Source organism: Lithobates pipiens, unplaced genomic scaffold (genome assembly GCF_037356315.1).
Source record: "Lithobates pipiens isolate NorthernLeopardFrog02 unplaced genomic scaffold, aLitPip1_a1.2 Scaffold_28, whole genome shotgun sequence".
Taxonomy (NCBI): domain Eukaryota; kingdom Metazoa; phylum Chordata; class Amphibia; order Anura; family Ranidae; genus Lithobates; species Lithobates pipiens.
The window spans coordinates 201,115,364-201,140,193 of record NW_027507789.1 but is presented as its reverse complement, the minus strand read 5'-3'; the positions used below and the strand labels follow the sequence as shown (position 1 = coordinate 201,140,193).

Genomic DNA, 24,830 nt, shown 5'->3' with positions numbered 1-24,830 from the left:
GCGAGGTGAACGCTGAGAGCCGATTGGAGGAAAGGGACATACCCTTCACACAAAACACAGGAACAGATCTGATGCGGTCAATCACAGGCTCTGTGTGCTTGTCACCTTTTTTCGCTTGGTGTCAGGAAAAAAAGTGATGCATGCTGATAGCAGAAGAACAAGGCAGCAAACAAAAATGACACTTTGTGCTCTGGATTGAGACAAGTACACACTATAGAGGGATATGCTTTGTTCATATTTCATGTCTGAGGTTTACAACCACTTTAAAGTAAACTTAAAGCACTTAAATATATGTGATGGTGTCCTGCTTCCTCCCCCCTCCTTCTCTTACAAATGGATATCAATAGTATTTTATTTATTTATTTTTTACAGTTATTTGCACTTCTTAATTTCTCACCTAGGCCAGAAAGGTGTCCTTGGAAAGGTCCCCCCCCCCCCCCACACATGTTCTGGGTCCCGTGTGAGCCCTGTAGATGCACAGGTTCACCTGGAAATCTGCACATGCATGGGTTCTCACTGTGCATGTGAAAGTCCTAAACTTTGCTGTCTTGTGCAGATGTCACGCAGGACTCTTCTCTGACCTGAAAGCCGGACAGAGACCCTCAGCACATCTGCCCCGTGCAATAATGGCGGCGCCAGGGGGGGGGGGGCAAAGGGAGAGAGACTTTTAAGTGTTTGTTACCCCAACACTTCATATTCCTGATATGTCTCTGCTGTACCGTGTACTTGTCGGAGAAAGTATCCTGTTCTTATTTTATTGCTTCCTCTGTGTGCAATCCCTGGTGTTCCTGCCAGTCCAATTGCTTTCCTATTAAAAACTGACCACACTAAGCAAGAAGAGCACAGCGTGGTCAGTTCTCTAGTCATGCCGGCGAACCCAGTGTAGTATGCAGCTGAGAAGAGAAGACATGTGATCATTATTAAAAAGGGGGGGAGTATTTACAATTTTTTTTCTTTTGTATCTATACAAAAATGTTTTGCCGTCCATTTCTATTTTAAACTGAATGGTTTTTTTTACAATTACTTTAAGTTCAACTTTATTTTTTTTTACTTAATTCAAAAAGTTCCTCTCCTCCCCCTCTTTCAGCTTTTTTAGTGGAGAACAGCTCATCTTTGGCCTTGGACAGAATGACTCTCCCGTCCGAAGTCTCTTTGGATACCCACGTCTCTCAGGAGGCTTTGGAGATGTGCAGGACCCACTGCGCATGCGCAGTAAGCGTCATCAGGAGGCTGGCTGCTCGGACTTGGAAGAGACAGCCGAGCTCCTGATGATGTCACAAAGAAGATGGCGGCGCATGGTGATGGCTCTTAGAAGATCATAGTGGGAGATCCCTGGATTCACGGAGAGGAGGAGTATGCTAATCCATCTCAATCTGCCATATCCCGGTTTGGGGGTTCAGTGATAAAGTTCCTCTATAATCTGAAGTTGGTTGCAGAAAACAGTGTCCATACAGTGAGGGAAAAAAGTATTTGATCCCCTGCTGATTTCGTACATTTGCCCACTGACAAACGATCAGTCTATAATTATAATGGTAGGTTTATTTTAACAGTGAGAGACAAAATAACAAAAATATCCAGAAAAAACGCATTTAAAAAAAAATAATGTATAAATTGATTTGCATTTTAATGAGTGAAATAAGTATTTGACCCCTTTGCAAAACATGACTTGGTGGCAAAACCTTTGTTGGCAATCACAGAGGTCAGATATTCCTTGTTGTTGGCCGCCAGGTTTGCACACATGTCAGGAGGGATTGTGTCCCACTCCTCTTTGCAGATCCTCTCTTTAATGTTTTGAGGCTGACGTTTGTTAACTCGAACCTTCAGTTCCCTCCACAGATTTTCTATGGGATTAAGGTCTGGAGATTGGCTAGGCCACTCCTGGACCTTAATGTGCTTCTTCTTGAGCCACTTCTTTGTTGCCTTGGCCGTGTGTTTTGGGTCATTGTCATGCTGGAATACCCATCCATTACCTATTTTCATTGTCCTGGCTGAGGGAAGGAGGTTCTCACCCAAGATTTGATGGTACATAGCCCCGTCCATCGTCCCTTTGATGCGGTGAAGTTGCCCTGTCCCCTTAGTAGAAAAACACCCCTAAAAGCATAATGTTTCCACCTCCATGTTTGACGGTGGGGATGGTGTTCCTGGGGTCATAGGCAACATTCCTCCTCCTCCAAACACGGCGAGTTGAGTTGATGCCATAGAGGTTGATTTTTGTCTCATCTGACCACAACACTTTCACCCAGTTCTCCTCTGAATCATTCAGATGTTCATTAGAAAACTTCAGATGAACCAGTACATGTGCTTTCTTGAGCAGGGGGACCTTGCGGGCCCTGCAGGATTTCAGTCCTTCACAACGTAGTGTCTTACCAATTGTTTTCTTCGTCCCAGCTACCTTGAGATCATTGACAAGATTCTCCCGTGTAGTTCTGGGCTGATTCCTCACCGTTCTCATGATCATTGAAATTCCACAAGGTGAGATCTTGCATTGAGCCCCCCAGACCGATGGAGAATGACAGTTATTTTGTGCTTCTTTCATTTGCGAATTATCGCACCAACTCTTGTCACCCTCTCACCGAGCTGCTTGGAGATGATCTTGTAGCCCATTCCAGCCTTGTGTGGGTCTATAATCTTACCCCTGACATCCTCGGACAGATCTTTGGTCTTGGCCATGGTGGAGAGATTGGAATCGGATTGATCGCTTCTGTGGACAGGTGTCTTTTATACAGGTAACAAACTGAGATTAGGAGCACTCCCTTTAAGAGAGTGCCCCTAATCTCAGCTCATTACCTGTATAGAAGACACCTGGAAGCCAGAAATCTTGCTGATTGATAGGGGATGAAATACTTATTCCGCTTATTAAAATGAAAATCAATTTATAACTTTTTTGAAATGTGTTTTTTTCTGGATATTTTTGTTGTTATTCTGTCTCTCATTGTTAAAATAAACCTACCATTAAAATTATAGACTGATCATTTCATTTCTTTGTCGGTGAGCAAATGTACAAAAAGCAGCAGGGGATCAAATACTTTTTTTCCCCCTCACTGTACATAGTGGAAGTCATTTTTACTTATTTCTCCCAATGTCTTTTTTTTCATTGGCTGAGCTTTATTACAAGGGGGGGCAGCATTCAGGGTAAACGGACCTTGCATATTCATGTAAGGTCCACTTTAAAAAAAATAAAAAATAAATGAAAGTGAAGTATGATGGCTGCCCTGGTTGGCCTCCCCCTTTTTGGAATGCCTGCTCCCTGGCTGTTATGTTGATCCAATGGCTTCAGTACTTTCTGAGTCACTGAGCAGGAATACGTTTTCAGATTAGAAGCAATAGAAGGGCAGTACTGAAGCCAGGAATTTAAGTATCTTTATAGCCAGTTCGTCAATGGCTGCCCTGTATTTTCATTAGAACACATCTCCTTTAAAGATTAACTAAAATCAAAGCAAATATTGTCTAAATACAAAAACCCTGTGTAGAATCTTGGTGTGCTTTGTATATTTCTTCCAGACCTGTGCAGGAATCCAGCATGCAAAAATTTTACACTTTGCTTCTTTGGGGGAGCTTCTTGTAATAAAGACCGGTCACTGCTGCTCCCTCTCCTTGTACAGGGTAACTGGTCTTGTCTCCGCCCCCTGCAGGCAGCCTGTAGTGGGTGGAGCTGCTTGGCCCCTCCCACAGCTCTGCTCTCTGCACAGGCTATGTACAGTGCAGTGTTGAGATCACCTCTACTTTTCCAAGGTAATATCTGGGTTTGCATATGTATTACGTGCGCACAGACTAGATTTCTATCCTTTGGAGTTGATTTACTTAAACTGGAAAGTGCAAAATGAGCATTGGAACCAATCATATTCCAGGATTTTTTTTTGTCAAAGCCTAATTGGACAAGCCGATTTTAGAAGCTGATTGGCTACCGTGCACAGCTGGACCAGGATTTTGAACTCTCCAGTTTTAGTAAATCAACCTCTTTGTGTCTATTTATGAAGTTTTTGCCTCTGGAATTCAGCATTAAGCAAAGATCCCCAACTCATGCAAACTTTGATCCATCACAGGTCCTACCCAGTATGAAAAAAACAACAAAGATACCATCAAGATAAATAGGAAGAATGAGTAACCTCTGTATCATGACTAGCAGAAATATGACATGTGGGTCACCAAGCGAAAATTAGCATTTCCTGCAAGGCTGCATGAGCCACATTAAAAGGCACTGAAAGCCACACGTGTCCCCCAAGCAACTGGCTGCAGACAGAACCTCAGTCCCATTCGCCACTGTTCTGCTTGTAATCAGCCCCACTGACACTGAACAAGCAACAGCATGAAACCAACACAATCCATCAAGATTTATCTCAAGGAGAAAGAAATCCGCCACAATTGTGCAGCATTCACAATGTACACCCTCGCTGATCCCTACTCCGGCTTCTCTCATCTGAGAACGAGGTGGGAGGAAATGCAACGGCGATAGTCAGTGCTGACATATTAAGTGTCATTCATGAACCCTCCTCCCCTAATCCACAGATAAGGATGAAGAAGACACTCAAGTGTTGTCTATAGCTGCAACTGTCATGGAGGCAGATGACATCTGAGAGAGGACGTTTAAATGATTTGCATTCACTGGGGCACCCATGCAGGCTTCAATGATCAGGCATATACATACACACATACACATATATATATATCAATGATCATATATACAGTATATAGCTCAATGATAATACATATAACGTATATAGTTCAATGATCACACACACACACACACACACACACACACATATATATATATACATATATACATCATATAGCTCAAGGATAGCTCATATATACAGTTCAACGGTCATATATACAGTATATAGATCAATGATTGTGCATAGACAGTATATAGTTCAACGATCATATATACAGTAAACATCTCAATGATTGTGCATATACATATATATATATATATATAGCTCAGCGATCATATGTACAGTATATAGATCAATGATCACATATACAGTATATAGCTCAGTGATCATGCATATACAGTATATAGTTCAATGATCATATATATACAGTACATAGCTCAATGAGCAAACGTATATATATTTCATCTCCCAATAATACATATATATAAAGTCCAATGACCAGGAAATACATAGTGCAATGATTTTATATATATATATATATATATGAATAGATATCAATGATCATACATATATAATAGAAATCAATGATCATATATATAGATATGTATATATCTATATATATATATATATATTTATATATATGAATAGAGATAGCAATGATTATACATACATATATAATTAGATATCAATGATTATAAATATATATATATATGAATAGATAGCAATGATCATATAGATAGCAATGATTATACATACATGAATAGATAGCAATGATCATACATACATATATAATTAGCTATAAATGATGATCAATGAATGAAAAATGTTTCCATTGTGAAGTGTCCATGAATGGTTGTGTGTGTCAGGCATCCATCATGCAGATGACATGGCTATGTCTCCTGTATAATATGCATGGCACATGGGTATTGCATATCCCCTCCTCCCCCTAGAATAAAGCTGGTGCCATCACCCCCTCCACCATCACAGATCTTGTACCTTCTGTATAGTTTGCTGGGTGACTTCTCCTTTTCCTCTGGGTCTGGCTGATGCAAAGGCCACAGACATGGTTGCCCCCCTCTGGCCCGGCGTGTGTCTGAGCAGAATAAATTATTCCAGATATTCCTAATATCTGCACCCTTATTACTAGCCAGAGGATTCTTATTCTACGCAGCAGACAGGGGGGGAGACGGTGCCAAATGGTATGATCCGTTTCCCACCAGACGGGCTGCACCGGCCAGATTGCGGTCCATTTATACAAATAAATAATTTAAACGATGTAATAATAATACATGTCTGGAGGAAAGGTGATAAAACTGGCGGAGTGGCGACGTGAAGATTTCCGTCCTCCCCTACTTACTTTTGGTACGCTCCACGAGCCGGGTTTCCTGTCTGTAAGCGCCGGGTAGCGCAGGTTCCCGTGGGCGGGGTTTGGTTACGCAATTTGCGTAGCGTAGAGCGGTGGGTAAGGCAAGGGCTCTACGCTGCTCTGGAGGCGTAAATCGGCTTAGTGGATAGGAGGCGGATGAGTGAGCTGTTTTCAGGAGCAGCTTTCGGTTTGGTGATCAGTCTGACCGCGCTGTGAGAATGAGCTACGACCGAGCTATCACCGTCTTTTCCCCGGATGGACATCTCTTCCAGGTGGAATACGCTCAGGAGGCCGTGAAGAAAGGCTCCACGGCGGTGAGGACGGCTCTGTGTGCTCTGTGGAGGGACATGTGTCCCGCCTGGGGAGGATGGGGGCCTCCCGGGGACAAGGGAACACATATCGGACCATTGGCAGCCAACCAGGCCTGAGCTCTCATGGTAGAGGTCACCTGGTTGCTATAGGCAACAGCTCCAGGCCCGTTGCTCTCAGCAACCATTTAGATGTGGTTTCTATGGGTAACAGCTTCAGGTCTCTTAGTCTGATCGACGAGAAGAGAAACCTTTGCTCTTAGCACCCAATCACATCCTAGGAAACAACGCTTAAGGTTGCTATGGGTAACAGCACCAGGTCTCTTGGCCTAAAGAGTGAAACATTTGCCATTGGTAACCCATCAGATCTCAGGATACAGGGCTTCTGGTTTGTTATGGGCGCTACCTCCAGGTTTTTGGGCCTGGTGGGTGAGAAGTGAAACTGTTGGCCCTAGCAACCCATCAGATCTCAGAAAACAGGGCATCTTGTTGCTGTAGGCAACAGCTCTGAACCTGTTGACCCTAATAACCATTTAGACCTCAAATACAGAGCATGTGGTTTCTATGGGTAACAGCTTCAGGTCTCTTGGGTGAGAAGTGGAATTGTTGCCCCCCTGGCAGCCAATCAGATCCTAGGAAACAAGGGCAGCTGGTTGCTATGGGTAACAGCACCAGATCTCTTGGCAAATCAGATCTCAGGATACAGGGCTTCTGGTTGTTATGGGCAACACCTCCAGGTTTTTGGGCCTGATGGGTGAGAAGTGAAACTGTTGTCCTTAACAACCCACCGGATCTCAGAAAATGGCAATGTACCCTGAGAGAAAACTGCTGCCTGTAGCAGTCAATCAGATCTCGGTGAACTAGGCATTTCGTTGCTGTGGGCAACTGTTGCCCTTAGTAGGGCGTTCGTCCTACTTCCCACCAGTGTGGGGGGGGGGGGCGTTTGTCCTACTTCCCACCAGTGTGTGTGTGGGGGGGGGGGGGGGGGCGTTCGTCCTACTTCCTACCAGTGGGGGGGGGGGGGGCGTTCGTCCTACTTCCCATCAGTGGTGGGGGGCGTTCGTCCTACTTCCCATCAGTGGTGGGGGGCGTTCTTCCTACTTCCCATCAGTGGTGGGGGGCGTTCTTCCTACTTCCCATCAGTGGTGGAGGGGCGTTCTTCCTACTTCCCACCAGTGTGGGGGGCGTTCTTCCTACTTCCCATCAATTAACAAGGGGGCAATAAAAATCAGACAGATGATCTAACCCAGCCCCACTATAAATAATAGCTTGTTATCAAACCTTCTTTTTGCTGTGTCATTCCATGGGAGCAGGAAGTCAGCAGTGCGTAGATGTATTGCTTCCTCCTCTATGGACAACTGTTTCTCTCCATGAACTGTCCTTCATCACTAATATCACATAGAAGCTTCAACATGTTACTGTCTTTTCAGAAGTCATTTTTACTCTTTTAAATTTGCATATTTTATTGAAAGAATACCCAGTGGTCCAGGTTTTGTATAGAAAATACTCTACCCTCGATTATAATTGGTCTCCCGAGTTGGCACCCTGTCACGTGGGTTTCAGATATAGGCTGCCATTGGCTTTTTCAAAATATCACCAGGAAACCCCTTCTGGGAAATGTCATGTAGCCAGCACTGGACAGGAAGTGGCTGCAAAGAGGCCCTAGGACAGGGATGGTGAACCTTGGCACCCCAGATGTTTTGGAGCTACATTTCCCATGATGCTTATCTACACTGCATGGGCATCATGGGAAATGTAGTTCCAAAACTTTTGGGGTGCCAAGGTTCGCCATCACTGATCTAGAAGATCAGGGGCTCGAGATGTAAAGCCCAACTCCACCTTTCCTTTCACTTTAAATAGTTTTGTTTGGGCCAAGCTGGCCCTAACTATTTGCTTTTACTAATTGCTGCAGCTGCTGTGAGTAATGAATAATGCATGTAGCACCTGCTGTATACCATATACAGTGATGTGTTCCGGCAGTGATAAAGGGACTTCCCGTCTGGGGCTGGAACAGAAGTTGGGTTGAGCACTGCTCAACTATTACCAGGAAGCCTTGTATTTTTATCAATGATTGCAAGTCTTCCCCTGAATGGCTGAGGTGGGGAGGTGGGCGGATGACATCGCAACCTACTTCGTCTAGGACAGTGATGGCGAACCTTGGCACCCCAGATGTTTTGGAACTACATTTCCCATGATGCTCTGGCACTCTGCAGTGTACTGGAGCATCATGGGAAATGTAGTTCCAAAACATCTGGGGTGCCAAGGTTCGCCATCACTGGTCTAGGACATCACAACTTTCGGGACAAGGCCTGTACTGCAGTTTGTGCACACAGCAGAAGTTTTATTAGCACTGGGGTCTGATAATGTGTTCTGTGTTGCAGGTCGGGGTACGAGGAAAGGAAATTGTGGTACTCGGAGTGGAGAAGAAATCTGTGGCCAAACTTCAGGATGAGAGGACGGTGCGGAAAATCTGCGCTCTGGATGAGAACGTCTTCATGGCCTTCGCTGGTATGAGCATGAAATATAACAATTGCTTAGATGGTGTAACTGATTGCCGAGAGAGGGAGGTGCGTGTTTGAAGTAAAACTGCAAAATGGTAAACAATAAGCTTATTTAGCTCAGTTTTGACATTGAAAGAAGGTTACTGATTGGTTAAAAAAAGCAAATCTATTAGATCCTTGCTACCAAGAAGTAACGTATAACCATGAGATGGTTTTATACCATGCTGTGCAGTTTTTTTTTTTCCTTACCTGCTCTGTTTATTAGTTAAGGTTTATTACAATTATTTTGAAATGATAATTAAAACCGCAAGTTCCTCTTATTTACTACCTGTTAAATTATTGAATTGCCATATGTTAGAAGAAGACAAAAAAATACCTGTCAACCCTGCCAGAAATATTGTGAGTCGATGGCTCCCTATGCTCTCTGCTGCAATCTTACCAGTTTGCAATGTTCCTCCACCCTATGTGATGGAGAGAGGTAGGGGTGCAACGTATCGTCACTGATCCATGATCCAACGGGTCACCCCGCTCGGATCGGCACACGCCACGATCCGCGGACCACTCTGCGGTTTCGGCCTTAGGAAAGGCCGTGGCTTCGGCCTACCCCCGAAGCTGCGGCCATCTTTCTACACCCAGGCCATTTACAATGTGATTTCTCCATCAAATGACGGAGCGATCACTTGTAAACAAACCGGCATCATGACGCCGGTTCCTGTCTCCCCTCTCTGTACCGATCTGTACAGTGGAGGGGTGAGATCGGATGGAAGCAGCGCTGTGGGCTGGATCTGTAGTGCCCACAGCGCTGCTCTCTGACAGCCATCCCTCCATACCCAGCCAATACTCTGCGATACCCTGCCATACTCTGCAATACTCAGCCAATATTACAGTGGGGGAGATTGTGGATATTACGGTGGGGACTATATGGTGGTGGAATTTTCACAGGTTTTTGCAAATTCGGATCATTTTTCGGATCAGCAAATAATAATTGATCTGAGGGAACGATCTGATACGTGAGTTTTTTTTGATCCGTTGCACCCATAGAGAGAGGGAGATGTTTTGTAGGCCTACAACACTTCCTAATCTGAGGTGACAGTGCTGCTCTCTGTTACACAACACCTCCCCCCATTGTTAGAGATGGAAAGGGAGAGGTATTCTGTAGTCCTATTACACTTCCTGTTCTAGGGTAACAATGCTGCTCCCCATTAATTACAGGACACCCCCTTGTTTGTTATGGAGATGGAAAGGGAGAGATGTTCTGTAGGTCTACAACGCTTCCTGTCCTGGGGATGACAATGCTGCTCCCAATTAGTTACAGAACTTTGCTCTAAAGATGGAAAGAGGGAGAAGTTCTGTAGTGCTTCACTTCCTGTTCTAGGGCGGTGGTGATGGCAAACCTTGGCACCCCAGATGTTTTGGAACTACATTTCCCATGATTTTTATGCACTCTGCAGTGTAGGTGAGCATCATGGGAATTGTAGTTCCAAAACATCTGGGGTGCTAAAGTTTGCCATCACTGTTCTGTGGTTACAGTGCTGTTCCCCATTAGTTTCAAGACACCTCCGCTCTTTGTTATAGAGATGGAAAGGGGGCGATGTTCTGTAGGCCTACAACACTTCCTGTTCTAGGGTGACCAAGGCCCCTTTCACACGGGACGGATCCGTAATGCTCCGCCCGGTGATGATCCGCTTGCTCAGAGGAGATCGCTCCGTTTATCCCCGCTGAGCCGGCGGATGACAGGGCAGTCCCAGCACACTGTGCAGGGACCGCCCTGTCAGGTCTCCTCTCTATAGGGGATTGGATGAACACGGACAGTCTGTCCGTTTTCATCCGATCCGCTCTGCAGACAGATAGAAAAATAGGATTTTCCTCCGTCTGCAGAATCGAACCATAGCGGAGACGGACGATATCAGGTGTCAGCGGATGTTCAACCGCAGACATCCGCTATCCCATAGGAATGCAAGTATGTCCGTATTTCATCCGCAAACGGATGGATGAAATACGGACATACAGTCCGCATGTGTGAAAGGGGCCAAAGTCTATTCCATTGACAAATTGTTACAATGTTTAGACTTAAAGTGGAAGTAAACTCCCCTATCGTTTTCGGCCAAGGAAGCTGCCATCTTTGCCTCTGTTTTAATCTTTAACTGCTATGGTGCTGCACATCTGATTCGTTATGACACCAGCCATTGGATGGTTTGATAGTTGGGCTGAAAGCATAGCCAATGTGCAGTTAGCATTCCCGGCATGCCTTTTTTTTAACTGTTTAAATCCATGGGTTTACTTCCACTTTAAGGTCAGTCAGGCATTATTGGTGTGTCGGTGGAGGGAGTTACAAGCATCAATGTCCCTGTATATATTTCAATAAAGCAGCTGACAGCCTTCCCCTGTCCTCCTATGTGTGCTCCTTTGGTCCCCCCTGTCCCAGATCTGTCAGGATGGAGAGCAGAGGAAGGAGCGGGTAAATCTGTAATTTACCCACTCCTTCCTTTTTTGAATGCACAGAGTCAGTGATCACTGACTGTCTATATCTGAGCAGGGTAAACTGTGTTTACAATGTCTCAGTTTATAAATGGAGAGGAGCCTCTGTCTCCTGTCCATTCATCTCCAGTGCTGCTGAGAAAGGGACTGGGTAATCTCTGTCCCCAGTCCCATCCCCTGTCTCAAAGGGGAGATGTCGGGTCTGTTTAAGACCCCTGATATCTCACCAAAGCCCCCCCCCCGCCCCCCAACAGGGCTGATATAAAAAATAATAATAAAATAAAAAATTATTTAAAAGGTAAAGTTGTGAAAAAATAAAAAAAACACTGAAACTGTCCACTCCTCCCTCCCTCCAAAAAAGAAAGCATTGTAAAGAATAACATACAAATATAAATTGTAAAAAATAATAATTTTGTAAAAAAATTCAAAAAAATAGAGGGGGAAAAAAAACTACTGACACAGTCCACTGTCGCATGACGTAAAAAAAAAAAAAGTAAGTATCGGTAATATCGGTATCGGCGAGTACTTGTGGGGGGGAGAAGTATCATTACTTTGTACTCCGTCTTAAAAAAGTGGGATCGGTGCTAGAGGTCGACCGATATGGGTTTTTCTCTGGCCGATGCCGATATTTAGAAATCATGGCGGCCGATAGCCGATATATGATGCCGATTTTTTTTGGGCCGATATGTTAGGCCGATTTTATTTTATTTATTTTTAATCCCCCTTGATCTAACACACCTTTCCCACTGGGGCGTTTTAAGGCGCTTTTGGGCTAAAAATAGCGCCTGTAAAGTGCCTGTAAAATGGCTCCCCTGCAGTCTGTGTGAAAGACAGAGTGCTTTCACACTGAGGCGATGCTCTGGCAGGATCTTAAAAAAAAGTCCTGCAAGCAGCACGTTTGGAGTGGTGTATACCGCTCATCCACCACTCCTGCCCATTGATATGAATGGGCACCACTGCCGAAGCGCATGCAATGCGTTTTGGCAGCGGTGCTTCATGGGCGCATTTAACCTCTTCCTTGGCCGCTAGCTGGGTTATATGTGCCCCACTAGCAGCCAAATAGCACCGCTAAAATGATGGTAAAGAGCCGCTAAAACTTGCGTTTTACCATCAACGCCTGCCCGCTCCAGTGTGAAAGCGGCCTTCATACGTGATACAGAAAATTTCTTACACTTAAACATTTATTAAACAAAACAAACCTCCAATCAGTTTATTTGTATGTATGATTTAGATAAAAAAAAATATATAATATATATATATATATATATAAAATAAAAACAGGTAGTCAAAACTTTTGGACAAAAAAAAAAAAAATGGGCTAACTTTACTGTTTTTATTTTATTTTTATTTTTTAAATGGTGTATTTTTTTCCCCAAAAAATGCATTTGAAAGACCTCTGTGCAAATGCCGTGTGACATAAAATATTGCAACAACCGCTATTTTATTCCCTAGGATCTCTGCTAAAAAAATATATATAATTTTTGGGGGGTCTAAGTGATTTTCTGGCAGAAAATACAGGATTTTTTACTTGTAAGCAACAAGTGTCAGAAAAGATTTAGTCTTTAAATGGTTAAACTGAGAACTTCTACACACAGAGATGACTTCATTCATTCATTCAAGTGTAAACATTGTATCTTTCTGTTCTTTTCTTGGCAGCCTGCCCAGAGTGGAGGAAAGTGTTGCTATGACAACTTAGACCATTCTATACAGAAGTCATTTCAAAGTCCCGCTGTAGTTCTAAATCGGCTTTTTATCAGCACAAATCGGCCGATGCCGATTATTTATTTAAAAAACGGCAAATATCGGCCGATATATCGGTCGACCTCTAATCGGTGCAACCCTAGTTATCACCCTAGGACAAGAATGTGTTACTGACAGGTGAAAAGAAATCCAATGCAGCCACGATTCTGGCTAAAATGAGAATCGCAATTTTTTTGCTTAGAAGATGGATCACGATTCTTGCGGTGTAACATCATCTTTCACTTTAAAACAAAAAAAAATGGGCTCACTTTACTGTTTGGGTTCAAAGTAATTTTCTAGCAAAAATATGAATTTTAACTTGAGAAAGAAGTGTCAGGAAAAGATTTAGACTTTTTAAGTGGTTAAACTTCCTGCATTTACACATTTCTGAAAATTTGTCAGTCTGCCCTGATTATTTACACAGTTCTATCCCTTTTTATCTAAGAAGAAAGCTTAGTTACAATGTTTCAAGTTAAAGATTTGGCAGTCTGCCTGGATTATTTCTTTACACACACAGACAATCCCCTTTGATCTAAGAAGGAAGTTAGTTACAATGTTTCATTTCAAAGACTTGGCAGACTGCCCAGATGCTTTCTCTTGACAGCTGAGTGAGCTGAATTGATAAGCTGCAACATATTAAATTTATTTATTTTTTTTCTCTTTGGGTTTAGATAATTTCAGTCTCTTCTAGCAACCAACCAAACTTCCTTTCTTTTGCAGGTCTCACAGCCGACGCCAGAATAGTGATAAATCGGGCACGGGTAGAGTGTCAGAGCCACAGACTGACAGTAGAAGACCCAGTGACTGTGGAGTACATCACACGATACATTGCCAGTCTAAAACAGGTACAGAGATCTAAGTGGATTGGATGAGGCTTTGCTTCTCAGTGAAAGAGAGGACCGTATGCACCTGCTGTGTATGGGATAGATAGAGAACTGGCTGCATAGGAATGCAGATGGCATTTTCAGCTACAGCAGTCTACATAAATTGTTCAATATAGTTGTCCTTAAATTTCCTGATATATAGTATATGTCATATATATCGCTGCCTTCTTTGCGATAGAATCCAGCAAAGGATCTCCCAATAATTTTTTTATAGGATGTCAGGATGTGTCAATCCAGGAGAATTTTATTCGAACAAGCTTACGGTTACAGCAATCTGCTTCTTCTGTAAAATGTTTGTGTGTACTAAACCGTATTCCAGTGCTTCACTGCTGCAAACTCATCAGCTGAGTTGGTTTGCACAATGGTATGTTATAACCATAACTTTGTATCTCGCCAGCGCTACACTCAGAGCAATGGTCGCCGGCCTTTTGGTATATCTGCTCTCATTGTTGGCTTTGATTTCGACGGCACCCCTCGTCTCTACCAGACAGATCCTTCTGGCACTTACCATGCTTGGAAAGTAAGTCTATCGTCAATCTCTTGGCATTCAGTGCCCTGTGCAGGTTCAATAAAGACTAATCTGCTGTCATCTTACAGGCCAATGCTATCGGCAGAGGGGCCAAGTCTGTGCGGGAGTTCCTGGAGAAGCACTACACGGAAGAGGCGATCGAGACAGACGACCTGACCATTAAACTGGTCATTAAGGCACTTCTGGAAGTGAGTACAAAATCCAGCCTCCTACTTATTTCCAGTTCTATATTATTGGCCAGTCCTTTTTATTTTTTATTGGGCTTTACTTGTAGTATAACAGAAATGCAAATATGAGCCTTGCCAAGCATCCCTGTAACAACGCACTGGTGAGTGGGGTGATTGCCCAGGATAGTTGGCCGTGGATGCTTTCCCCTGCTTTCCGCTGAGGGCAAAATGTTATCCAACACCACAAACAATTTAAACATAGTCCAAAAGTGCAGGTTTGCTTCCGTCAAAGAAAACTGTCCCTGTAAAACAGGGATGGGCAACTACAGCCCCCAGCTGTTGTGAAACTACAAGTCCCATCATACCTCTACCTCTGGGAGTAACTGTCAATTCTCCCATCATGTCCCTGCTTTTCAGAATCATTCTTGTAACAGTCAAATCTTACAATGCCTGATGGGACCCACCCCTGATGTAAATAAGTGGTGGGACCTCTGTTGCAGCACATTGATACGATCGTTGCTTCCTTTTGGCACTAATTGATGATGGGTACAATCTTTTTGATATTTTGAAAGAAATGCAGTAAAAGATCGATGGAAAATTTTTAGAAAGATTTCACATCTACATATTTGATTTTTCTGCCGATGCTTTCTAAGAAGTTTTTGTTCTGTGAATGATGTCTGAGTGAACCAATATCAATCATTAGCCACTTGACCTCCAGAAGATTTACCCGCATTTATGACCAGGCGATACAGCACTGCGTTACTTTAACTGACATGTGTTTGTGGGACACTGTACCCAAATAAAATGTATGTAATTTTTTCCACAAATAGAACTTTCTTTTGGTGGTATTTGATCACCTCTGCAATTTTTTTTTTTTTTTTTTGCTCTATAAACAAAAAATCTACCAATTTTGAAAAAAGAAAATACATTTTCCTTTCTGTTATAAAACATATCCAATAAACAATTTAGGCCAATATGTATTCTGCTACGTATTTGTGGTAAGTGTATATAATTGGTGTATGCAAATGTTATAGCTTCTGAAAACTATGGGATATATTTATGGAATTATTTGTTATTTTATTTTTATACTCGTAATGGCGGCGACCAGCGACTTATATATTATGGTGGACATTGTGACACTAGCTTACACTGCCTGGAAGCAGTGACACTATTAGTGATTAGTCCTGAAAATATATGCGGTCACTGTACTAATGTCAATGGGTGGGAAGTAGTTAGCATTTAGGGCGTTCAAGGGGTTAACTGTTTGCCTAGCCAGTGTTTGTGTGTTTTAAAGTGGTTGTAAAGTCAGAATGCAAGATAAAAAGCCTTCTGTGTGCAGCAGCCCCCCAATACTTACCTGAGTCCCATCTTGATCCAGCGATATCCACGAGTGCCTCAGCCAATCAGGAAGGAGAGTTCCAGATGGTGAAGACACAGCAGCAGCACCATTGACTCCCACTGCTGTCATTCAAAGTTAGCCAATCGGGAAAGACTGGGTGGGACTAGGCTGCGGCTCTTTGTCTGACTAGAGGCACGGATCTGTGACTCGGCTTGTGTGCCCCCATAGCAAGTTGCTTGCTGTGGGGGCACTCAACAGGAGGGAGGGGCCAGAAGCACAGAAGAGGGACCCAATAAGAGGAGGATCTGGGCTGCTCTGTGCAAATCTGCTGCAACAGAGCAGGTAAGTATAACATGTTTGTTGTTTTTATAGAAAAAAAAAATCAAGACTTTACAATCATTTAAACTGTGTGCTGCTTTTACTAAGGGAAATAATGGGTTTAGGCCCTGAATCCATTTCTTCCCCCTTGTCAGATCTGAGATATGCCTGGTTTACATAGACATATCTCAGTTCTCTGTGCATTGCTGATGATCGTCAGGTACTGGAGGCTATCGAGTGCCCGGTACCAGCAAATTGGCTTCTGCTGTGATTTATTGCGCCCCTGCAGGCAGAAGTCAAGAATCACGCGTGTGTATATAATATGTGATCCAGCATGCAACTGTTGCCTTATAGCAGTAAAACTGCTATGGGGCGGATAGCAAGCAGTTAAATAACTCGATCTGATGTCTATGAATGGCTTAATTGGTATTCTAAAGCAGTTTTTGTCTTTTTTTAGGCCTCATTCACACAGGAAGGATCTACTCAGCGGAGTCCGCCAGCTCAGCAGGAGATCTCTTTTATTTTATTTTCATTTATCCTCGCTGAGCCGGCGGTCCGTCTCTGCTCACTGAGTGGGGGGGGGGCCTGTCAGAGCATCGCCGATTCCTAATGGAGAGATTGGACGAAAACGGACAGCGTTTCCTTTTTCATCAGATCTCAACCGATCCGCCAAAACGGATGATTTTATATATATATATATATATATATATATATATATATATATATATATATATATATATATAATCTCATCTTTAGCCATATGCCGATAACTTTCTGCCCTTTTAGTCCTTAGAAGAGAAATCAACAAAAAGTTCTGCAGTAGCATTGAGCAGATATTGTTCTATAGGCTGAACCTTCCTATATGTGCTTCCCCTACAAAATAATACCTTTTGGCTGATATGGTTGTTGTATGGAGACATCGTGATTAGTAATTTTCTTTGTAAATAACTTTTTTTTTTCTCCCCCAGGTTGTTCAGTCTGGAGGTAAAAACATTGAACTAGCGGTTATGAGGCGAGACCAGCCACTAAAGGTACGCTGTGTGATTTTGTGAATTATGACAAGTGTTGAGTCTTCTAGCTTCTAGCACTTGAAACAAACATACAGGTCTGAGCTTTTTGTTCAAATTTTAAACTGGTTCTGAAGGCTGTTGCTTTTTATCTTCTTTCTTCAATATTCTGCATTCTATGCATGAAGGTAAAAAAACCTGTGTGCAGCTCCACCCCCACCCCTTATACTTACCTGAGCCTGATCTTGATCCAACGATGTGCACAAGAGCAGCTGCTCCCTGCACTCTCCCTTCTTTTCGGCTCAGACACAGCAGTAGGAGCCATTGGCTCCTGTTGCTGTCTATCACAGGCAATGAGGAAGTAGCGAGGCTGAGCTGCACTCTGGGTGACAATGGACATAACCGAGCAAGGCTGCACAAGTGCCCAATAGCAAATGGCTTGTTATGGGGGAGTTTAACAGGGGCAGGAGCCCAGAGTGCCAGCAAGGAACCCGAGAAGAGGTTTAGGACTGCTCTGTGCAAAACCATTATACAGAGCAGGTAAGTATGACAGTTATGTGGAAGAACACGTATATGAGAGTGAACAGGGCTGCACACCCCAAAAGAATGACAATTGAACAGTTTCCCCAAGGATTTTTTTGGCAGCAAAATATATATGTAGAGGAAAAAAATTAATTAAAATCTTTTATTGTATCAAAAAATGGATCAAAATTCACAATGAGTTTAAAATATGAGCTATAGTTAGTGACATAGGAACAGGAAAATTGACCATTAATCCAGGCAAAAATTGCACCATGGACGCAGTTGTTTACAATACACTACAACATGGCTTTCCACATGAATACTCCAACGTGTTTCAACCCCTACAGTCAGTCTTCTTCAGTGGGATTTTTATTCTGGAAAGATGCAACGAGAACATTTCTTATTTAGAGAAACATTGAATGTTTAATTTTATACAAAGCATGTCTCTCTATATAATTAGTGGTATATATTTACCATTCAGAAGATGGAAAAGTGAAAATATATCCTAAAACCAGAGTTATTAAAAAAGATTGAATTTGGTGATCCCGAAGTCTCAGTGTATTTCCTCCACCTCCTCTGGGGCGGACCCCATTTCCAAAGGGCTTGCAAAGAGACACTCTTTTGGACCTTAAAAGGGAGAAGGGAGGCGAAGCACCTGCGATTTGTTCAAAAATCTCAGTAAGTAGGCAACCGATAATTGATAAATATGTAGTGCTGTATTAGCGACACAAGTTACTAACATTAAAGTACTCCCCGATACCAATTACCAATACCTATTTTTGGCATTTAGGAAGAGCAAGATGAGGAGAAGCAGGAAGGGGGTCTCCACCATCAATCATCTATCGGCTCTTAGGGTAGCATAGAGTTAAAAGTTGAGTCTTTCATTAAGCAGTCAGCAGCGGCTCCTCTCCCAGCAGGCAGCACAGGGAGTAATGACGTCTCATGTGTATGGACTCCAGGCTCTAGCTAAAAGGAGAGATGATTGAGGGGGAGGAGAGCTTGCGCCGAGAGAGAAGGCATGGCCAGCCGCTCACCTACCTCCCAGGTCCCAGTCAGATCTTCACCTGGAGTTCTGAGCAGTGAAAAGGCTGAGGAAGGAAGCAGTCCTGCATACCCACACTCACCTGCGGTGGTACTTCCAGGCTGTTCCTCCCTCCATGCATGGCAGACTCCACAGATTCAGCTCCTCCACACACATTAATGGCTAGTGGCAGCTGCCCCTGGTTGTGTTTTACATTCATCTGTCAACGGGAACCTTGCTGACTCCTTAGCCATTAGTTGTTAAGGATGTGGCGGCCCCGCTCCTTAACAACTGATAATGGCTGCATTCTTTTGTCTACATTTTGGTTGTCAGTGGGAAAATTACGCTGACAACTGAGCCAGAAGGTATCGGTACATTTTCACGAGTAACGATACGTCTAGTATCGCCACAGATACTGGAATCGGTGCAACCCTGTTGTCCAATCTCTGAATTTGAATCCCATTTTTTGACACACAAGATTTTTAATTAAATTCTATGTAATTTTTCTACCAAAAAATCCCTTGAGGAAACTGTTCCATTTTAGTATGACATGTTATGTATGTTAGTTAATAAAAATAAAATCCTGCAGTATCACTTTAAGGTGGACCTCTATAGATAAACATTGAAGCTGCTTTTGCTGGTCTTCTAGCTTAGGCTGGGTTCACACCGCTGCGGGTGAGAGATCCGGATGTGATTCGCACCGCACTGCAGTGCAAATCACATCCGATCTGTCTGTGCGATGCGAGTTCAGCCATACAGATAGTATGGCTGAATTCGCATCGCACCTGCCGCAAACTCGCACAGGACCCTTTTTTTGGTCCGCAGCAGAATCGGATCGCATGGGTGTTCACACCATGCGATCCGATTCCTGTCCGAGTTTGCAGATCGCACTGCGATATGCGGACTGGTCTGGGGGTGTCATTAAGATTTCATTGACACTCCCAGCAGTCCGCATAGGGCAGTGTGAACTGCCGGCGGGAGGCATGCGATGCGGGAAAACGCCGCGGCTTTGCGGCGTTCCCGCATCGCTATGGTGTGAACCTAGCCTTAAAGTGAATATCCTGTGCTGCCAAAAATTTCCTTCAGTAGAAAAGATAGTATGATCACCCCTACGATGTCTTCCCTACCTCCTCTCTGTTCCAGTGCTCAGGCCCGTTAGTCTCTTTTTAAAGTGATTGTGAAAGATCATCTTGTAAAACATCCCATTCAGTTTAAGGCTGGGTTCACATTGCAGCGATGCGGGAACGCCACGAATCCGCTGCGGGTTCCCGCATCGCATACCTCCCGGCGGCAGTTCACACTGCCCTATGCGGACTGCTGGGAGTGTCAGTGAAACGTTAATGACACCCCCAGATCAGTTTGCATATTGCAGTGCGATCTGCAAACTCGGACAGGAATCGGATCGCATGGTGCGAACACCCATGCGATCCGTTTCTGCTGCGGACCAAAAAAAAGGGTCCTGTGCGAGTTTGGGCCGTGTGCGATGCGAATTCAGCCATACTATCTGTATGGCTGAACTCGCATCGCACAGAGATCGGATGTGATTTGCACTGCAGTGCGGTGCGAATCACATCCGTTCTCATAAACCGCTGCAGTGTGAACCCAGCCTAAAATAGAAATGAAAGGCAAATGAGGGGAATTTCGTGACACTACAAGAGCTAAAATGTAATAGGGAACTATTGGCAATAAATGAATGGCGATACCTCCAATTGAGCCAGTTTGTTAAAAATCTCCCACAACCAATAAGATCAAGTGGAGATTTGACCCAGTTGGAACGGGTGATGATAGCCAAAGATACAAAAGGCACAATATCAAAGTTATATAAACTAGTACTGAAGGCGGACGAATTGGAGATCCCGCCATATATTATGAAGTGGGAAGGGGAATTGGGAGCACCAGGAGATAAGAGTATTATTGCAAAAATATTTAAATTAACCCATAATTCAGCAGTAGATGTGAAGACTGCGGAAATGAATTACAAATGTTTAAGTAGATTGTATGCCACCCCAGATAAAATGAGTAAAATTCAATCTGGTAAAACCCCAGAGTGTTGGAGAGGATGTAAGGAACTCTGTACAGCAGCACACATATGGTCGAATTGCCCCAAAATCAAAAAGTATTGGTGAGAGATCCTAAAGTTAATAACAGAAATTACTGGAGAAGATATGATAGATCCATGGGTGCTTTTATGACATGGAACTGAACAAGGAGTAGAACAGTATAGGAAGTCATTGATGCCACACCTGCTAAATGCGGCTAAGAGGCTTATACCGAAAAAGTGGGGTGAAATTGAAAACCCACAAATATGGGAGTGGATAGATGAAGTCGAAGGAGTATATAAGATGGAATGTCTGAGATGCGAAATAGAAGAAAAGAGTATGGGGTTGAAAGAAAAATGGGAGTCATGGAGAGTTTAAAAAAACATGGAGTTATGCGGAAGGTCTGAGGAGATAGGTTAACGTTAGTAGGGAGGAGTGGAGATCTTATTCATGGTGGATGGGAAGGGGGGAGGATGGGATTAGAAAAGATAATGCTATACTTGGGGATAATGTCTGTTACTAGGTAAAAAGAAATGAAAGGCAAAACATTATACCCTTCTTCTTCTTCCTTTTTTTTTTTTTTTTTTTTTTTAGTAGTCACATTCCCTCTGTTCTGAGCTGCATAAGAGCTGGGGGGAGGAGAAGCAGCAGTATACTGAGTGAAGGGCTGTGCAGAGGGGGTGTGTCAGGACAAGTCTGATCATTGGAGGAGAGTACACAGAGTTCCCAGCATAGCTAGAGCACTGACCAGCTGTGCTCTCCTGCTTAGTGTGATCAGTTTTTTAATAAGAAAACGGTGGAACTGGTAGGAACCCCAGGGATTTCCCATAAGGGAAGCAATACAAAGAGAACTGGAGACTCTCGTACAAGTACATGGTACAGCAGCCACATATCAGGAATATGAAGTGTTGGGGTAACAAACGCTTTAACGTTCAACTCTTTTTGGGCATTCCTTCTTCTGACCCCCTACATGACTGCTGAGTTCTATAGGGGGGACAGGCATCCTGTAGTTTAAGAAATGTTGAAAACTGAAGAGAATGGAGAACAGAGGGGAAGGTAGGAGACAAGGGTCACTGAAGAGTTGAGCATAGATTATCGTTTGCAGTTAAAAACTAGATGGGGTTGCACCAAGGTGCTAGCTGCTTGCTAATATTTTTTTCAGTATTCTAATTTACTAACAAATTTTGCAGACCTCTTCCTATCTCTGCCTACTTGTTCTGCTTAGGCAAAGTATGTTTGTCAGCATAACAGCCAGGCAAGTTGTGTTTTCAAGTCACAGGGTGTATCAGATGCTTCTCCCCATCGCAGGATCTTAGGCAAACAGCCTCAGAGAATCAGCAGCTCTAATATTACTATTTAATTGGAGACCATAAGACTTTACTTTGATATACAGCCAAAAGTTTTGAGAATGACACAAGTATAAATTTTCACAAAGTCTGCTGACTCAGATTTAAAAAGAAAGTAAACCTTTCTTCTCAGCAAAGTAAAGGCATGTGACACCTGCAAATGATGCCCGTGCCATCTTCACTGCAGGCCGCATCCTTCGGCCATGTTCCTTCCAGGGCCGCTGTGTGACTGGCCGGAGCCACCGGTCACAACACACGCTCCTGAAGGAATGGCACGGGTGGCCGTTCCTTCAGAGCACATGCACAGATGACCTCATCGGCGCGGTAGGGGTGCAACGGATCGTCGCCAATCCATGATCCGAACGGGTCACCCCGCTCGGATCGGCACATGCCGCGATCTGCGGAGCGCTGCGCGGTCTCGGGCTTAGGAAAGGCGGCGGCCATCTTTCTACACCCAGGCTGTTTACACTGATCACTCCGACGGAGTGATCACTTGTAAACAAACCGGCGTCATGTCATGACGCCGGTTCCTCTCTCCCCTCTCTGTACTAACCTGTACAGTGGAGGAGAGAGATCCTGAGATAGAAGCAGCCATCCCTCCATACCCTGCAGTACTCTGCAGTACCCTGCCAATACTCTGCAGTACCCTGCCAATACTCTGCAGTACCCTGCCAATACTCTGCAGTACCCTGCCAATACTCTGCAGTACCCTGCCAATACTCTGCAGTACCCTGCCAATACTCTGCAGTACCCTGCCAATACTCTGCAGTACCCTGCCAATACTCTGCAGTACCCTGCCAATACTCTGCAGTACCCTGCCAATACTCTGCAATACTCTGCAGTACCCTGCCAATACTCTAGCAGTACCCAGCCATACTCAGCCGCGCCCAGCCGTACTCAGCCGCGCCCAGCCGTACTCAGCCGCGCCCAGCCGTACTCAGCCGCGCCCAGCCGTACTCAGCCGCGCCCAGCCGTACTCAGCCGCGCCCAGCCGTACTCGGCTATGCTCAGCCGCACCCAGCCATACTCGGCTATGCTCAGCCGCGCCCAGCCATACTCGGCTATGCTCAGCCGCGCCCAGCCATACTCGGCTATGCTCAGCCGCGCCCAGCCATACTCGGCCAATATTACAGTGGGGGAGATTGTGGATATTACAGTGGAGACTATATGGTGGTGGAATTTTCACAGGTTTTTGCAAATTAAATTATTATTTGCTGATCCGAAAAATGATCCGATCCGTGACCCTTATCCGAGGAACGATCCAATCCGTGAGTTTTTTGATCCGTTGCACCCCTAGTAAACGGTGAATATCTCCTAAACGGCGGATGTTTTGGAGATATTTACAGTACCTATAGGCAAGCCTAGAATAAGGCTTATCTATAGGTACAAATGTTACAGGGAGGTTTACAACTGGGCATCCGGAAAAAACCTTTTTCAGAGAAGAAAAGGTGCTACCATCAGGCCTAGAAGTTGATTGCCATGCCAGGAAGAATTGCAGAGGTCTTGAGGGAAAAAAAGGGGGCTCAGCACTGCAAATATTGACTCTTTGCATAAACTTCATATCATTTTTAATACAAGCCTTTGACACTTATGAAATACTTGTAATTATACTTCAGTATACCATAGTAGCATCTGACAAAAAACTCTAAAAACGCTGAAGACTTTGTGAAAATTGAATATTTGTGGCATTCTCAAAACTTTTGCCCACAGCTGTATTCTCTGGATTCATTCTCCCGATCCCCCATTTTCACCAAAACCTATTTTCTTACAGATCCTAAGCCCAGATGAGATTGAGCGGTATGTGGCAGAGATTGAAAAAGAGAAGGAAGAAAATGAAAAGAAAAAACAAAAGAAGACCACTTAATTTAACACTGTTCTATTCAATCTGCTTTAAGTATCGGCCTTGTAATGAAATTTCTTTTTTAAAACCTCAGCACTTGTTTCCAGATTTTTGGATGCAGAAAACCTCTAAGTTTTCAATAGTATAGCGGCCTATGGTGGGGGTGCCCAACCGGTGACCTGCAACCACCTGCTCTGGGATGGTGGGTCGGCAAGCCCAGATTGCTAGATGCCGACCCACTATCCCAGAGCATCACTGTCATGGATGGAGCCAGTGGAGGAAGCGTGAGCCGCATAAGCTGCTTCCTCTATAGCGTTGGTGTGCTATTGATTTGTGCCCTCACATGCGCAGGACGGAAGGGCACTCCAGCTAATTTGCAAATCGGCTGGCGTGACGTCACCGTAGTGCATATCGCAGGAGGGTTTTTCCGACGGGAGATTCCATTTCACGGGCACAATTGAAAGCTATGCAAAGAGTGGAGGGACACCGTAGATGGCAGATTGTACCTCACTGTAAACCCACTGCGTAACAGCGAGGCACAAAATGGCAAATACGGTGCCCCTCCGCTGTTTGTATAGCATTAAATTGTGGCAGAGAAATGGTATCTCTGTCAAAAAAAAAAAAGCGCATGCGCACATCGTAGGCGCTTGCTTTATCACTCCACCTGATCGACAAATCAGCTGGAGTACCTTACCATTCTGCGACTGCGTGGGCACTTTGACGGCAGGCACATATCGACAGAACACCGGCTCCTGTCCCAGGCAAAGTGCATTTAGTATCACTCCGCCTCGGACAGGAATCCAACAGCCAGC

General features: G+C 44.1%; 2 protein-coding genes across 3 annotated transcripts in view; one reads left to right on the top strand and one right to left on the bottom strand.

The window, feature by feature from the left end:
* SS18L1 (SS18L1 subunit of BAF chromatin remodeling complex) overlaps positions 1 to 5,774 on the bottom strand; it is a 41,389-nt gene extending 35,615 nt beyond the window's left edge. The window contains exon 1 of one of the 2 annotated variants that reach the window (XM_077460277.1): positions 5,610 to 5,774. In XM_077460277.1, coding sequence (XP_077316403.1) covers positions 5,610 to 5,678 — 69 coding nt within the window. In that variant the 5' untranslated portion in view covers positions 5,679 to 5,774. Of the gene's footprint in view, positions 1 to 5,397; positions 5,517 to 5,609 lie in introns of those variants that run through there. The other variant, XM_077460278.1, reaches the window with a different exon arrangement.
* Positions 5,775 to 6,121: 347 nt separating this feature from the next.
* Positions 6,122 to 24,111, top strand: PSMA7 (proteasome 20S subunit alpha 7). Its single transcript, XM_077460276.1, has 7 exons — positions 6,122 to 6,293; positions 8,669 to 8,795; positions 13,727 to 13,851; positions 14,288 to 14,410; positions 14,488 to 14,607; positions 17,212 to 17,274; positions 23,950 to 24,111. The coding sequence occupies exons 1-7, from the start codon at positions 6,198 to 6,200 to the stop codon at positions 24,040 to 24,042; spliced, it is 747 nt and encodes a 248-aa protein (XP_077316402.1). The 5' UTR covers positions 6,122 to 6,197; the 3' UTR covers positions 24,043 to 24,111.
* Positions 24,112 to 24,830: the final 719 nt, after the last annotated feature.